The sequence below is a fragment of the Clupea harengus genome, chromosome 2, assembly GCF_900700415.2.
Source record: "Clupea harengus chromosome 2, Ch_v2.0.2, whole genome shotgun sequence".
Taxonomy (NCBI): Eukaryota; Metazoa; Chordata; class Actinopteri; order Clupeiformes; family Clupeidae; genus Clupea; species Clupea harengus.
The window spans coordinates 146,470-161,466 of record NC_045153.1 but is presented as its reverse complement, the minus strand read 5'-3'; the positions used below and the strand labels follow the sequence as shown (position 1 = coordinate 161,466).

Sequence of the window (14,997 nt, the reverse complement as noted above, 5' to 3'; positions counted from 1 at the left end):
CTGGTACCTTCTTCTTCTTCAGTACGCCTGGTCTGAGATGATGAAGGATGCCAGATTAGATGATCAACAGTGAGGGTTTTACGATACCAGCCCTCCCGTAAGGATGGAGGAAACAGCAGCCAAAACAAGTCTTTCAGAAGGAGGGAAGGTAAAGGAATCCTCTTCAAGGTAACTTTGATACAACTGCAGTGATATTCATTTGAAGACTTGAGTGTGTATGTGACTGTGTTTGTGAGAGTGTGTGTGTGTGTGAGTGTGAGTGTGAGTGACTGTGTGTGAGTGTGTGTGTGAGTGTGTGTGAGTGTGTGTGAGTGTGTGTGTGTGTGTGTGTGTGAGTGTGAGTGTGTGTGTGAGTGTGAGTGTGTAAACTCTAAACGCTGAATAGCCATAAGAGTTACAGGGCATTTCGGGTTCACCTCTTTTCAGTAGTAAGAACTGTTTTTAAAGCCTGCTCACTTTAAAGTCAGCTCCCAGGCACAAGGCTAACTAATTAGAGACATTTCATTAAGATGACAGAATACGGGAGAGAGATTGGGCATAACAGTCTTTACCTCAACAGAGGCCTGTGTGATTTCCTGTGTCATCCATATAACACATTATCAAGTAGGTGAACATGCAGTGTGTTCTACTGACACAGGGACATTTAAAATGAGTTGCCATCATCAAAACCACTCCTCACTGTTCCATGATTGGTGCCTAGATTCTCATTTCTAAACTCTAATCCCCCTGAGAGGTCATAGCCAGACTATCACAGCAGACCAGCTCAATGCTGTCAAATCTAAATCCCTCCTTTAAAAAGGGAAGTTCTTCCACACTGACTGCCATTCCCTCTTTTCACTTATTTTGCTTTTCCAGTCACAATAGAAGACAATACATGTTTAGTTGACATATTTAGATAACAGTTCCAAACGCACATCGCAGTTATTCATTTAGGAGACGCTTATCCATAGAGGCATATAGTTCAGGTAAAGCATACTCTCTCTTTTATCCAAAGACACATATAGTTCAGGTAAACCATACTCTCTCTTTTATCCAAAGACACATATAGTTCAGGTAAAGCAGGTAAAGATTGTTGCTAGTTTCGCCGCAACAACCAGCACTATATCTAACTTCACGAAAGTGTTGTTTGAAATGTGTTTGAAGGAATACTTTCCTACTTCGAGGAGCTTCCTACAATGCTTTACAGATAGCCAACGTAGTGAGACTGAAAACTATATCTAGACGTAAGGTGTAACGTAACTGACGTAACTGACGACCTTGACCTTGAAATTTCATTCATACATACTACTGAAACGCTCTTACACTCACTATTGAAACGCTCTTACACTCACTTTTGAAACGCTCTTACACTCACTATTGAAACGCTCTCACGTTCACTACTGAAATTACTTGTATGAATACATGTGAAACGCTTGCACATCCTCATGTAAGAGCATACATACATATAAAACATTGAAAATACATACACATTTGAAACATTTATACAAATATATGTGAAACACTTGCACATGTATCTAAACTTTTTCTATCTTTGTATGAATGTATAAGTGTTCAACGATATATATATACTGCATTTTCATATGTGCATACATGAGTGTTTCAGATAGATACGTATAAATGTTTCACTTGTATGCATGTAAGCATTTCATATGTATGTGTATATGACACAGGGGTATGTATGTATGCGTGTGTGTTTCTCGTATGTATGTGTAAGTGTTTCAGACGAGTATGTATAATGTTTTATATATGAGCGTGCATAGGTTTACAGAGTATGTATGTATGTGTGAGTGTTTCAGTAGTGAGTGTGAGAGCGTTTCAGTAGTGAATGTAAGAGTGTTTCATTAGTATGTGTGAGAGTGTCTCAGTAGTGAATGTGAGAGTGTCTCAATAGTTATGTCCTAGACGGCCCCTCATATGAAACACACATTTGAAACACACATTTGAAACACACATTTGAAACACACATTTAAAACACACATTTGAAACGCACATTAATACCACACTTTTGAAACACACATTTGAAACACACATTTAAAACACACATTTGAAACGCAAATTAATACCACACATTTGAAACACACATTTGAAACACACATTTGAAACGCACATTTGAAACACACATTTGGTATAAACTGTGTGAATTCATAATGTTCTATACAGGACCCTCATCCATCATGAGAGACCTCCATCACCTGTGCCCACTTGTGTGTCCATGAAGAGTGACATGTCAGCGGATCGCTTTATCGACTTCCAGAATGAAGATTACACTGATGCATCAAGGTAAATCCAATCAAATAAACATGTATGATGGCTCATTCACACCCACAGAAAAGGCATTCTTTCACTTACACTCATGTTGATGACCTAAGCTGGGTCTTGTTTGCTGTATCAGAGAAGTACTTGGACACTACAGGATAGAGGGGTGAAGGCAATCATTATACAATAGAAGCCTATCAGACACCCCTTGCCTTATTTAAAACACACATTTAAAACACACATTTGAAACGCACATTAATACCACACATTTAAAACACACATTTAAAACGCACATTTGAAACGCACATTAATACCACACATTTGAAACACACATTTAAAACACACATTTGAAACGCACATTAATACCACACATTTAAAACACACATTTGAAACGCACATTAATACCACACATTTGAAACACACATTGGAAACACATATTGGAAACACACATTTGAAACTCACATTAATACCACACATTTAAAACACACATTTAAAACACACATTTGAAACGCACATTAATACCACACATTGGAAACACACATTTAAAACACACATTTAAAACACACATTTGAAACGCACATTAATACCACACATTTAAAACACACATTAATACCACACATTTAAAACACACATTAATACCACACATTTAAAATGCACATTAATACCACACATTTGAAACAGACATTTGGTATAAACTGTGTGAATTCATAATGTTCTATACAGGACCCTCATCCATCATGAGAGACCTCCATCACCTGTGCCCACTTGTGTGTCCATGAAGAGTGACATGTCAGTGGATCGCTTTATCGACTTCCAGAATGAAGATTACACTGATGCATCAAGGTAAATCCAATCAAATAAACATGTATGATGGCTCATTCACACCTACAGAAAAAAGATTAAGGCATTATTTCACTTACACTCATGTTGATGACCTAAGCTGGGTCTTGTTTGCTGTATCAGAGAAGTACTTGGACACCAGTGGATAGAGGGGCGAAGGCAATAATTATACAATAGAAGCCTATCAGACACCCCTTGCCTTATGGACACTGGATAGAGGGGCGAAGGCAAGAATTATACAATAGAAGCCTACCAGCCTGTAAATGTGTTGTGTAGATACAGGCCTGTAAATGTGTTGTGTAGAATGTGCCAACTCCATTGAACATTATGGATTCTAGGGTTAAATAAATCAACACAGGGAATGTTGAAAGACTCATACAGTTATATTTTTAAACAAGACACCATACACAGCAGCACTGAATTAACATGGGGCTTGTTGTGCACCTAATGTATCCCACTTTCAGGCTTTAATACTGTTATCCACTCTATGCTTTATACACAGAGGCCAGATGCAGGAATGGGACCCAGATGCTGTCAGTGACCCGTTTACCAAGTCTCAACAGGAGGACCTGAAACACATATTCCAGGTTTGGATGCAGTACTGTTATACTGAATATGCCCAGAGTTGACAATACTGATCATGACTAAAGTGATGGGGAATATCAGACTGCAGTGGATGTGTAGGACTGTAGCTGTTAGTTCACAGGAATAGAGACAAGTACACACAAGAGAGCATGCTGGGGGAAAGAATACAGTTCATATGCAGCAAACATAGACATACTCATCAATAATGATAATGAATACAGTTAATTTGCAGCAAACACAGACATACTCATCAATAATGATAATGAATACAGTTCATATGCAGCAAACACAGACATACTCATCAATAATGATAATGAATACAGTTCATATGCAGCAAACACAGACGTACTCATCAATAATGATAATGAATACAGCATGTCTCTAATACAAGTCAATCTGTAGAGTGGAAGCAGCAGTTAAAGCAGACTTATCTCACAGTAAACCCAATGGCTACTGCTACATCATGTCTCTACTACAAGTCAATCTCTAGAGTAATTAGTGTGAACAGGTAGGCGGTAAAACCTGCTAGGCTCTAGGCTCCACCGGTGCCCATTGGGCTAGCTAAGGGGTCGGGGACCATCTTTCACAGATGTTTCGCCCCTTATCCCGGAACATCTCCTGGTGGCGGGGCAGTGAACAGGGACGTCTCCCAGTCACCCCCCGCAGCTAGCCTTCCTCAGGAGTTGCTCGGTCCCCATGCCTTGTCCCGCCTCCTTAACCAAAGCCAAAAACTTGCCTTCTCTGCTTCCTCAGACAGCTCTCTGGTGGCTTTGTGTAGCTCCTTGCCCCTCAGCCCTAGCTCTTTAAGTAGGTGAGTCATTGAGCTTCCCACAAACCCCACAAACCTCCTCGTGCCAACCTCCTAAAAACAGCAGTTAAAGTAACACTATGCAACAATTTGACACTTTTTGAGGTATGGTTTTATAGGCAACTAGTTTTGGTACCATCCTCAAATTCATTTTGATAGCATATGGTCATGTGAAGGACAGAAAAACATCTGTGTATTCCCCACTAGCCATCCAAGATATGCCCTATGTAGTTCTATGTAACGGGCTGGAACCCCCTGCAAAAATGGAAGAAAATCTTTCACACGCATGACATTGCCAGCTATACTGCCAAAAGACACCAGTTAGTGTGTTGGCAAGCTTCTATCAGTGTCAGCTGGGCTGTTGGTGGTGTTTGCAAGGTTTTTGCATGCCTTTTAGGTAGTTAGCTTGCTAGTTTTGGAACAGAACTCCGTAATTGCTGCTTTAAAGCTTAAAGCTTAACTTATCTCACAGTAAACGCAACGGCTACTGCTACATCATAGCCTAGATCAATCCCAGTGAAGAGTGAACTAAGTGAAAAGCTGCATCACTTTTCTGCAGATGCCTTCTAACATTGTAGCAACACTAGTATCATATTGATACTTTGCACAATAACACTTTAGTTGAAGAGTAACTAAATGAGTATTTTAAATCACTTTCATAAACATCTAAAATATGTTTTAAAAGCAACATATGTGTTTATGAAGAGCGTATGTCAGTATTCACTAGGTGACATAACATCTTCCATAACATAAACAACATATTGACACAAACGATGCTTGTGTTATGGATAAACTATGTGTGATGATTAACTGTGTACTATGATAAACCTAGCCTGGATACCAGACCGAATTTAGCCCCGCCCACAAATGTTTTGGTTGGGAAGTTCGGTCTGGCATTACTCCATTGAGGAGAAATTATCTGCGGACAGACATTGCCGTACCAATCAAATTGTCAAGGCGGGCTTTATACGATGATGGACAGATGATCAACAGTAACGTAACCAACCACGTCATAAAAAGGCGCTTGGTTTGAATTCGTTTACAACAAACATGGCTGCCGCTGGAGAGCTGAAATGTATAGATTCGAGTCCATTTAGACATTGACAGTGCATTCATTTTGAAAGAGGAACAAAGAAACGCGATCAAGGCATTTGTCAATCGAAAAGATGTTTTTGCCTTCCTTCCTACGGGATCCGGTAAAAGTTTAATTTATCAGCTGGCCCTGGTCACATACTACATTGTTCTGATTGGTTGTAGGTAACCAATTGAACGAAGAGGCATTTTTTCTCCTGGTTCGGTTGAAACACGCCCCATAATCACAGCCCAATGGAGCGATATCAGACTCATATTCTGACTAGAATTATGAGTATGACATCGTCAGGCTATGATAAACCCATAACATGAGTAGTTCTTGCTGTCATATTTTTCCCTAAGTCAATACAGTGTAATTTCTTCCATTATAAACATTTTATCAGTTGATGATTACTTAAAAAACACATTATTAAACTCATTCATAAAACAGTGTTTATGAATGAGTTCTAAAATGCTTTTTAGGGCACCTTTTTACTAAAGTGCTACCATTAAGGTTGAGATAAACATAAGTACAGTCTGTAAATGTTCTGGTACTATTGTTCTATGGCATAATGACCATTTAACAAGATTCATGCAATGCAAAGTCTGACCAAATATTTGTACTTTAGGTGTTAGAGGAGAAGATCATCACCTTTGTGAAGAATGAACTGAAGACATTCAAGAGGATGCTGAGTCCAGATTACCAAGAGAACTTTGAGAGTAAAGAGGATGAGGAGAGTGAGGTCAGAGAAGGGGCTCTGAAGATGGCACTGCACTTCCTTAGGAATATGAAGCTGAAAGATCTCGCTGACAAACTGCAACAAAGTAAGAATTCTTCCTTCTCTTGCATTTGTATGTATTTGCATCAATAAGCTGCATTAGCAACAAAGTAATTATTACATTTTGGTGTCAGTGGCTTGCAAAACATTATTATGTTTTAATATTTTGTGAAATAGATGAGCTGGACATAGTTTGTCAGACTGAGCTCAAAAGAAATCTCAAGAACAAGTACCAGAGTGTTTTTGAAGGAATACGCAAGCAAGGAAGGTCTGCTCTTCTAGACAAGGTCTACACAGAGGTCTACATCACAGAGGGAGGAAGTGGAAAAGTAAATGAAGAGCATGAAGTCAGACAGATTGAGTTAAAATCCAAGAGACCAGCTGGACAGGAGACATCAATCAAATGCAGTGACATCTTTAAACCCTTACCTGGCCAAGACAAATCAATCAGAAGTGTCGTCACAAAAGGAGTTGCTGGCATTGGTAAAACTGTCTCAGTTCAGAAGTTCATCCTGGACTGGGCAGAGGGAAAAGAAAACCAGGATATCCACTTCATATTTCCATTACTGTTTAGGGAGCTCAACCTCATGAGAGAAAAACAGCTCTCTTTGATGGATCTTCTCCACCACTTCTTCACAGAAATAAAGCAGTCAACTTTTCCCAGCCAAGGGAAGTGCAAAGTGTTGTTCATCTGTGATGGTCTGGATGAATGTCGACTCCAACTAGACTTTCAGAATAATGAAAGTTTGACTGATGTGACAGAGGTCACCTCATTGGACGTACTTCTGACAAATGTCATCAAGGGTAAACTGCTCCCCTCTGCTTTACTTTGGATTACCTCTCGACCAGCAGCAGCCAATCAAATCCCGCCTGAGTGTGTTGACCGGGTCACAGAGGTACAAGGGTTCAATGACCCACAGAAGGAGGAGTACTTCAGGAAGAGGATCAGTGATCAGAATCTTGCCAGCAGAGTCGTCTCTCACATCAAATTATCAAGGAGCCTCCACATTATGTGCCACATACCAGTGTTCTGCTGGATTGCTGCTACTGTTCTTGCGGTGATTCTTGGCTCTTCAGGAGGTGGACAGATTCCAAAGACTTTGACAGAGATGTATACCTATTTCCTTATTTTTCAAACCAAACAGAGGAGCCTAAAGTTTGAAAATGTGCATGACCTTGATCCACAGTGGAACCAGAAAGTTATCTTTGGTCTCGGAAAGTTGGCATATGAACAGTTAGAGAAGGGTAATCTGATTTTCTATGAACAAGACCTAAAAGAGTCTGGCATTGATGTCAGAGAGGCAGCAGTATGCTCTGGCATCTGCTCCCAGATCTTTCAAGAAGAGTCAGGGCTTTATCAAGGAAAGGTTTTCTGTTTCGTGCATTTAAGTATCCAGGAGTATCTTGCAGCTTTGTATGCTCTTCTGATGTTAATAATGAAAAGGAAAGACCTCATTTCTCCAAAGCAAGCCCTCAGAAAAGGCTTTCAGCTTTGGGAAAGGAGATCAGTGCACAAATCCATGATCATCTTACACAAGAGTGCCATGGACAAAGCTTTGGAACATGAAGATGGACGCTTTGACCTATTCCTCCGTTTCCTTCTTGGCCTCTCTCTGGAGTCTAACCAGACTCTCCTGCATGGCCTACTACAGAGAGGACAAAATCAGATGGGCAATGAAGAAACAATCAGTTACATTAAGGAAAAGATCAGGGAGGTTCCTTCATCAGAAAGGGTCATCAACCTCTTCCACTGTCTGCATGAACTCAATGATCACTCCTTAGTGGAAGAGGTCCAGAGCTTCCTGAGTGCTGGGACACTTTCTGGAGCTCAACTGTCACCTGCCCAGTGGTCAGCTCTAGTGTTTGTGCTGCTGACATCAGAACAGAACCTGGATGTGTTTGACTTGAAGAAGTACATCAGGTCTGATGAAGGTCTCCTAAGGCTGCAGCCAGTACTGGAGGAATCTCAAAAGGCTCAGTAAGTATGGTGGCAGTCTGTATTCTCAAGATGGGAGGGGTTAATGACTCTAGCTGTGTTTCCATCTAACTTTTTAATGCACATTTTGACCATTTGAATGATAAACCCTGACTAAAAACACTTAACATTTGTATAAAATCTTCTAATGCAAATAAACATGTGATTGACTAGAGGGGGTGGATTATCTCACTATTGGCATAGGGTATAATGTGACTAAGTTTGAATGAAATGGGCTTTTGTTGCAATTTAATCACATTTTCCTATTAAAGTTGCCCTGAGAACTGTTTTGATCCCACAGCTTTTCACAATTCCTCCATTGATTGAGTGTCCATTTTCAATTCTGATATGGGAAGAAACATTTAGTCTGAAATTTGAATTGGTTTAGAAGCACAACACTAATATACAGACGGCAGCAGTGTCCTTTTCATTGAGCTTATAGTCACTGGTGGCTGTTTTCCCCTTAAGGCTCAATAGCTGTGGGCTCACTGAAAGGAGCTGTACAGAACTGGCATGTATCCTCAGCAAACCATCTTCAAAACTGACAAATGTGGATCTCAGTGACAACAGTATTGGAGATATTGGGGTTCAAGAACTCTGTAGTGGACTAAAGAACCCAAACTGTGCACTGGAGACACTCAGGTAAGACATTTTGATACTTCAGCTTTCCCTAATAATGAGTTTTGGGAGACATTTTGTACATTTTCAATTCTTGATCAAACATCCCCATTGTTACAGACAGTATTTCTCATATACTTTTTCAAATGTTCATGTAAAGTTTCAGACACACATAGACTTGAAGATCCGCCCTTTTAATGATAAAAGTTCACTGAACGAACTGCAGAAGTTGTCTCTGTTTATGAAACTAAGTACATTTTGGGACAAACGCTCAGATGGAAATAAAATGTAAAGAGTATCATATATACAGTATATTTATATTTAGACTCCTGATATTATGACTATTAAGTCATTGTCTACTGTGGTAAGTGTTATTATAAATGGATGTGCTAAAAGTAAACTGATATTAAATATGTTTTTAAAATTCCTTTTCTCTCTACAGCCTGAGAGACTGCAGTATTACAGAGGAAGGCTTCAGTTCTCTTGCATCAGCACTGAGATCAAACCCCTCACACATGAGAGAGCTGTGGCTGAGTGGGAATAAAGCAGGAGACTCAGGAGTGAAGCATCTTTCTTGTCTTCTGGAGGATCCCAACTGTAAAGTGGAGAAACTATAAGTGAGTATCACAAGACCAAATACTGAGTTGATATCAGTGAATTTGACAATGATAGTGAACTGTCATGATCTTCACATGTAAAGGGTCATTATTAATTCAGCAGTCACTTCATATCACTCTATCACTCCTTGTCCATCCTCATAAGACAAACACATTACACAAACACTCACTTACAAACACACACACACACACTGTGGCAGCCGGGCCTTATGCAAACTGGAACAGAGCAGTCAAAAACAGGTGTTGCGGTGAATAGAACTTAGGAGTTCATTTTATAAACTGAGGAGGAGAAGGGAGGGGGCGCAAAAAGGTAACTCAAAAGGCTTCACCAAATTGGCAGTTGGCGTCAGGGGCTCCGTCGGGCTCTTCCTGAGGCGAGAGAGCGAGACAGAAATGATTCCTCTTCAAGAAAACAAAAGGCAGGCTATGGGCCTTTTACCTTGAGACTGGCTTATAAGGCGTCTAGTTCCCACTCCTAGGAGGAGCAGGAGGCTACAAAGTATATTTCTCTGCCGCTGATACATTGGACACTGCTGTCCAATGCTGACATGCTCTATGGTCTCATGACTACATCCGCAAACACAGAGTCCATCAGCATGTTTATTGATTTTTACTAGGGTGTTATTGAGTGCCACATGTCCAAATCTCATTTTGGAGATGATGTTTTCCTCCTGATTATTCCTTACAGTACTCCTGCTACCCCCAACTCTTCTTTGAATTTTGTACAAAATCCTTCCTCTGCTTTCATGATCCCACATGTATTGCCATATATCTCCAACCTTGATCTTAATGATGCTTCTTACTTCTGCTTTACTGTGATGTCCATTGATCTCTACTTCTTGTTTCAGTATTGCCTATTTTGCATAGCTATCAGCCAGTTCATTTCCTTTTACTCCCATGTGTGCTGGAACCCACCCAAAGGAAATTCTGATTCCTGACTTCTGCATTTGATTTGCTAACTGCAACACCTCATACACAATATCTGGCCTTGATATAGAGTGCATATTTTTGAACTAGAGTTAGACTATATTGCCACACATTTGGGCTGCTAATTCAGCTGTAAACACAGCCAAGTCATCAGTCATCCTTTTCATCACTTTTACATTTAGCTTTGGGACCACAAAAGCCACCCCCACTTTACTGCCTATTTTAGATGCATCTGTATACACCTGGATGCTATCAGGATACTGCACCCTACAGTTTATTTCAACCGTGCTTTCATCCACACACTCCCCATTCTCCCTATGATCTAATAGAGAGCAATCTACTAGCACCTACTCAAGCATCCATGGAAGGATGTACTTTCTGCGCCAGCTTAGGAAGTACAACCTGCCTCAGGAGCTGCTGATCATGTTCTACACCGCAGTCATAGAGTCTGTTCTGTGCACTTCAATCACTGTCTGGTTTGGATCGGCCACCAAACTGGATAAGAACAGACTCCAACGGACAGTCAGGTCTGCAGAAAAGATCATCAGTGCCAACCTGCCCACCATCCAAGACCTGTACACCTCCAGAGTCAGGAAACAGGCAGGAAAAATCACTGCAGACCCCTCACACCCCGGACACAAACTATTCAAACTCCTCCCCTCTTGTAGACGCTACAGATCACTGTTCGCCAAAACCTCCAGACACAAAAACAGTTTCTTCCCCCGCGCCGTCTCACTACTGAACAGCTAACCCACTGTAGCATATATATTTATATATTTATCCCTGCACTTCTCGCACTCTCCACTTCTTCTTTGCACTACTGTTTCACAGCTACTGTATATAGCCATTCCGCCTTGTGTATATACTTTCTTAAACTTTCTTAAACTTCTTACACTGTTGCACTGTTGCACTGTTTGTTTTGTATTGTATTGTTTTGTAATGTATATTTTGTGTAAGCACACTGAGAGTCACTTTACCAAGTCAAATTCCTTGTTTGTGCAAACTTACTTGGCCAATAAAACCTGATTCTGATTCTGATGGAAGAACCCTGGAATACGTCACAGTCGAACTTACGCTCAACTCAGAAACTTCCATTCCCTGCGCAGTTTGCTCTATTGTCCACCCAAAACTTGAGCTCTGCTTCTTTTCCTTCTCCTGACAGGGAAGCAAAACTTTTTTACATGGGTGATCACTATTGTGCCCCTTAAGATTAGTCCAGTACACCAACACCAACTGTTCCCTTCTCAGTCTTAGTGGCATTTCACCCATTTCTACCTGTATTGCTGCCACAGGAGTGGTCTTGAACGCTCCACAACACACTCTCAGGGCTTTATACTGGACTACATCAAGTTTCATCAAATGGCTTAATGCAGCAGATCCATAAATAAAACACCCATAGTCAATCACAGACCTAATTAATCCTGTGTAAATTGCTCTTAATGCAGTCCTGTTTGCCCCCCAATCAACACCCCTCAAACACCTCATCACATTAAGTACCTTTTTACATTTTCCCACTACTTTATCAATATGATCTGCCCAGAGAAGCTTTTGATCAAACCACAGCCCCAGGTACCTAAAACACTTTACTTTCTCTAATTCACTGCCATATATTCTGATCTTTAGATCTACATTAATATTACTCTTTCTAGTGAAAAAGACAGTCTTGGATTTGTTCACAGATAATCTAAATCCCCATTCAAATTTTTCAATATTACTAATTGCCTCCTGCATTTTACTAACAATAAATTCCACATTCCATCCTCTTTTCCATACCGCTCCATCGTCAGCAAATAGTGCTACCTCAACAGCACTATCAACATCTTTAAAAATGTCATTTATAGCAATTGAGAATAGTAGACTTCTAATGCTGCCCTGAGGAATACCATTCTCTACCTCATACTTTGTACTAAGACCTCCATTAATACTACCTGTTCTTTTCCTTTCTGATAGAAAATCCTTAACCCAGCAAAGCACTCTCCCTCTTATTCCCATCTGTTTTAGCTTAATAAGAAGGCCCTGCTTCCACACCATATCATAGGCTTTTTTAATATCAAAAAATACCACCAACACAGTCTCCCTATTTACCTGGGCTTTCCTAATGTCATGTTCCAGACATACCATGGGATCCATAGTGCTCCTACCCCTTCTGAAACCACTCTGATATACATTAATCATACCTTTAGTCTCAAGATAATAGACTAGCCTATCATTGACCATCCTTTCCGTAACTTTCCCCATTTGAGAGGTCAATGCTATTGGTCTATAACTGTCAGGTAGTGTAGGATCCATTCCTGGCTTCTTTATGGGAATGACTACTGACTCTTTCCAGCAACTCGGAATAATGCCCTCCTGCCACACCTTGTTAAATAATTTGACTAGAACTTCTTTTCCTCTTTCCCCAAGGTTTTCCAACATCCCATAGCAGATGCTATCCCGACCTGGCGTAGATTTGCCTAACTTTCTTAGTGCATTATTAAGCTCTGTAACTGAGAACAGCTTATCCAGCATTCCTCCCTCTTCACTACTCCCCGCTCCCTCATCCAGAAGGACATTAGAATACCTAGCCACAGTGTCTGCCCTTCCCTCCTTCTCCACTTGGCTAAGATTTACTGAACTCTGCACCTTCACCAAAGCTTAGGCTATCAGCTCTGCTTTTCCCTCACTACTTGTCACCATATTATCACCATCTTGCATCACTGGGTACCCATAACTTCTACCACACCCTCTCATCCTCCTAATCATTCCCCAAACTCTTTATATAGGGGTAGACCTCCCAATAGAGTTACAGAACTTTATCCAGTACTCTTTTTTACTTTTCCTTACAGTCCGCCTCACTAATGACTGACTCCTCTTATATTCCACTAAGTTTTGAAAAGCTCTATTTCTACTCTTAATGGCTTCCTTACACTCTAGTGTCCACCAAGGAGCAATCTTACTACAGGTGCCTGACTTGGACTTTGGGATGGCCTCACTTGCTGCATATCTTATAGTGTGACTTACTATCATACATAATTCCTCAACATCCTGATAATTTCTAATACATAACATCCCATTCTCACTAATTTCCTTAAACATCTCCCAATTCGCTTCTTTCATCTTCCACCTACCCTCCCTACTAATGTTTTCATTAATCATTTCCATGTCAATGTGGATCAATATTGGGTAATGATCACTACCTATGGTACTTCCTCTCAGCACCTCCCATTTACACGTAGTAGCTATTGCTTTAGATGCTAGTGTGATGTCTACCACAGACTCTACACCCCTAGATACATCTATTCTTCTACCTGTTCCATCATTTAGGCAAACTAGCCCCTGGCTTCAGTTCCCTCTGGTTGAGGTTTAAAAAGGCTCCTGATTGCCTGATTGATTCAACCTGTGAGGGCCAACCAGAGACACCTGGGTGGGGAGGAGTTCCCTATGAGACTCCTCTGGGGTAGTACCGCCCATCCAACACCACGTCTCTTGATTGCCTTTGTCTGGCTGTTCTCAGCCATGTGGGAAACTGCTCACCGACTGGGCCATCACAACACACACAGAGGGCCTCATTTATAAAACGTACTTACACACAGATTTTATCTTAGAGTGTTCGTGCAAACAAATCCACGTCTAAGTACAGATTTATAAAAACCGTCTTAGACGTAGAAAAGGACTTATCTCTACGTCTGGTTCTAGTTCGCGTAAGTACATTTCCTTGTGGCAATACTAGAGTACTGCAGGAATTCGGAACTCTCCGAGCGCCGACACGCAGTTTCATCATCATCATCGTCACCACCAGGGCTAATGGTAAAAGGCCAAATGAATGTTTCGTTCAATAAAATCAATTAAACAATTTGAATAATTCATACATGAATGAAATTCACGTCTAATAGGTATTCATTTAAATTCCACACGTGTAAAACATTTTGCTCAATTTATAGCCTATAAAAAGCCTGATAGTGACTTAGTTTTCAGTAGGAGATATGGCTGCATTGGCGTTGTTAGAGGATATTGCCAACCGCGCAATAAGGAGAGAAAGGGTTTTTCGTGATCGCGCAGGATGATGTATGGCTGATAAGCAGGTACCATTTTCTGCGTAAAACAGGGTTCCCAATGGCTTCTCACCCCGATTGCGCACACTCAGACAGCCGAGGAAGCCCACTTCAATACAGCACATGCCCGTGCGCGGTCGGTAGTGGGGCGCAGCATAGGCATGCTGGAGGGAAGGCGATGTTTGGATGCATCGGGAGGGAGACTGCTATATGACCCCGAAAAGGTTTGCCAGATCATCCTAGCCTGTTGTGTGCTACACAACATCTGTCTAAGCTATGGCATAGAGCTAGGAGAAGACGAAATGTGCATGGACCAAGATGACCACCCTCCCATCCCAGCTGGCTGGAACACGCACATCACTGTGCTGAGAAGACGGGAGCTGATTGACCAACTATACCAACAGTATACTTTTCTCTCTACAGCCTCTCAAACTGCAGTATTACAGAAGAAGGCTTCAGTTCTCTTGCATCAGCACTGAGATCAAACCCC

The 14,997-nt window shown here is 41.0% G+C and overlaps 1 protein-coding gene across 4 annotated transcripts in view; it reads left to right on the top strand.

Annotated features, from left to right (window-relative positions):
• Positions 1–9: 9 nt before the first annotated feature.
• The window catches only part of LOC105891632 (NLR family CARD domain-containing protein 3-like), an 18,122-nt gene continuing 3,134 nt past the window's right edge, over positions 10–14,997 (top strand). The window contains exons 1-8 of one of the 4 annotated variants that reach the window (XM_031580258.2): positions 10–148; positions 2,161–2,280; positions 2,980–3,099; positions 3,599–3,683; positions 6,190–6,385; positions 6,517–8,048; positions 8,123–8,129; positions 14,365–14,371. In XM_031580258.2, coding sequence (XP_031436118.1) covers positions 2,213–2,280; positions 2,980–3,099; positions 3,599–3,683; positions 6,190–6,385; positions 6,517–8,048; positions 8,123–8,129; positions 14,365–14,371 — 2,015 coding nt within the window. In that variant the 5' untranslated portion in view covers positions 10–148; positions 2,161–2,212. Of the gene's footprint in view, positions 169–2,160; positions 2,281–2,979; positions 3,100–3,598; positions 3,684–6,189; positions 6,386–6,516; positions 8,049–8,122; positions 8,130–14,364; positions 14,372–14,997 lie in introns of all 4 variants that reach the window. The other 3 variants (XM_031580253.1, XM_031580264.1, XM_031580269.1) reach the window with 3 other exon arrangements.